At 44.6% G+C, this 1,042-nt stretch overlaps 1 protein-coding gene across 1 annotated transcript; it reads left to right on the top strand.

Annotated features, from left to right (window-relative positions):
* Positions 1–483: 483 nt before the first annotated feature.
* Pmar_PMAR017008 (conserved hypothetical protein) lies at positions 484–982 on the top strand (the record flags this gene model as incomplete). The annotated part of the gene is made up of 2 exons (XM_002765736.1): positions 484–687; positions 743–982. The coding sequence occupies 2 exons, from the start codon at positions 484–486 to the stop codon at positions 980–982; spliced, it is 444 nt and encodes a 147-aa protein (XP_002765782.1).
* Between the last annotated feature and the right edge of the window lie 60 nt (positions 983–1,042).

Genomic DNA, 1,042 nt, shown 5'->3' with positions numbered 1-1,042 from the left:
CCTGCGTCACACAGTGCTAGCCTTCTTGATGGGGTGGTGCATTACCGTAATGCACTTTCTCTGATGAGGTGCATCAATACTGAGTTTTGGAATACAATTTTTGGCATTCTTTGAAATCTAGCTGAGCTTTCTAGCATAGTTTACACATCCGCTCTGTCCCGCATGACTCTCGTGTATTTGCTCTGTGGCCTAGAGTTTTGAGATGGTCATGTTATTGACAGACGAAGTGTCGCATTATGTGATAGTGGCTAGTTCTGCAACTATATGCCAGAGTCTCCCAGCATTGTAGTTGCTATTTTTGAGATCATTCTTGCTGTAATATCAGTAACATCTGTTTGTGCTATTACTCTACCAATCTGTGTTCATGGGTGGTTCAACGGTTGATGTTCCCTACTCCCAATAAGGTTAAGCTTCGGAGTACCCTCATTGGGAGTCGGGAACATCTAACTGCATTTAGCCTCATTTAGTCCTTCTCGCAGTCACATGGCTGAAGTTTTCAAAGTCGAAGATCGTCGAGGCTGTGGTCATTGGACGTGCAACATCTTATGGATACTGGTCGGCGGCTGGGTCGCAGCTCTCTGGTGGCTCTTCTTTGGCTGTGTATTCTGCATCACTATCATTGGTATTCCATGTGGCCTGCAGTGCTTCAAAATGGCTAAGTTGTCGTTCATACCGTTTGGCTATCGGGTAAGCACTGAATGGTTATCATCTCCTTCTCACGTAAACCAGTTTGTTTGATCAGGTTGAAGAGAAAGACAATTCTGCCTGTTGCGCATGCAACTGTCTCGGAAACTGTCTGTGGTTCATTCCTGGTTTAATTATCGCTATCTTCAATATATTCTCGGCAGTGCTCTGCTTTATCTCTATAATTGGTATTCCATTCGGGTTCCAGTACTGCAAGCTAGCTAGGCTGGCTTTCTCACCGTTTGGCCTCGAGGTTACTGCAGACAAGGTTGTCGCTGTGGAGGTGATCAACGTCTAGTTTACTTGGAATTGGCAAGAATCCGGTGAATTCTTCCGCAGAATCGAATTTTAATATAAT

This window comes from Perkinsus marinus, assembly GCF_000006405.1.
Source record: "Perkinsus marinus ATCC 50983 genomic scaffold scf_1104296974954, whole genome shotgun sequence".
In the NCBI taxonomy this organism is placed as follows: Eukaryota; Perkinsozoa; order Perkinsida; family Perkinsidae; genus Perkinsus; species Perkinsus marinus.
The sequence above is the reverse complement of the archived record's forward strand: the minus strand, read 5'-3'. Positions and strand labels throughout refer to the sequence as shown.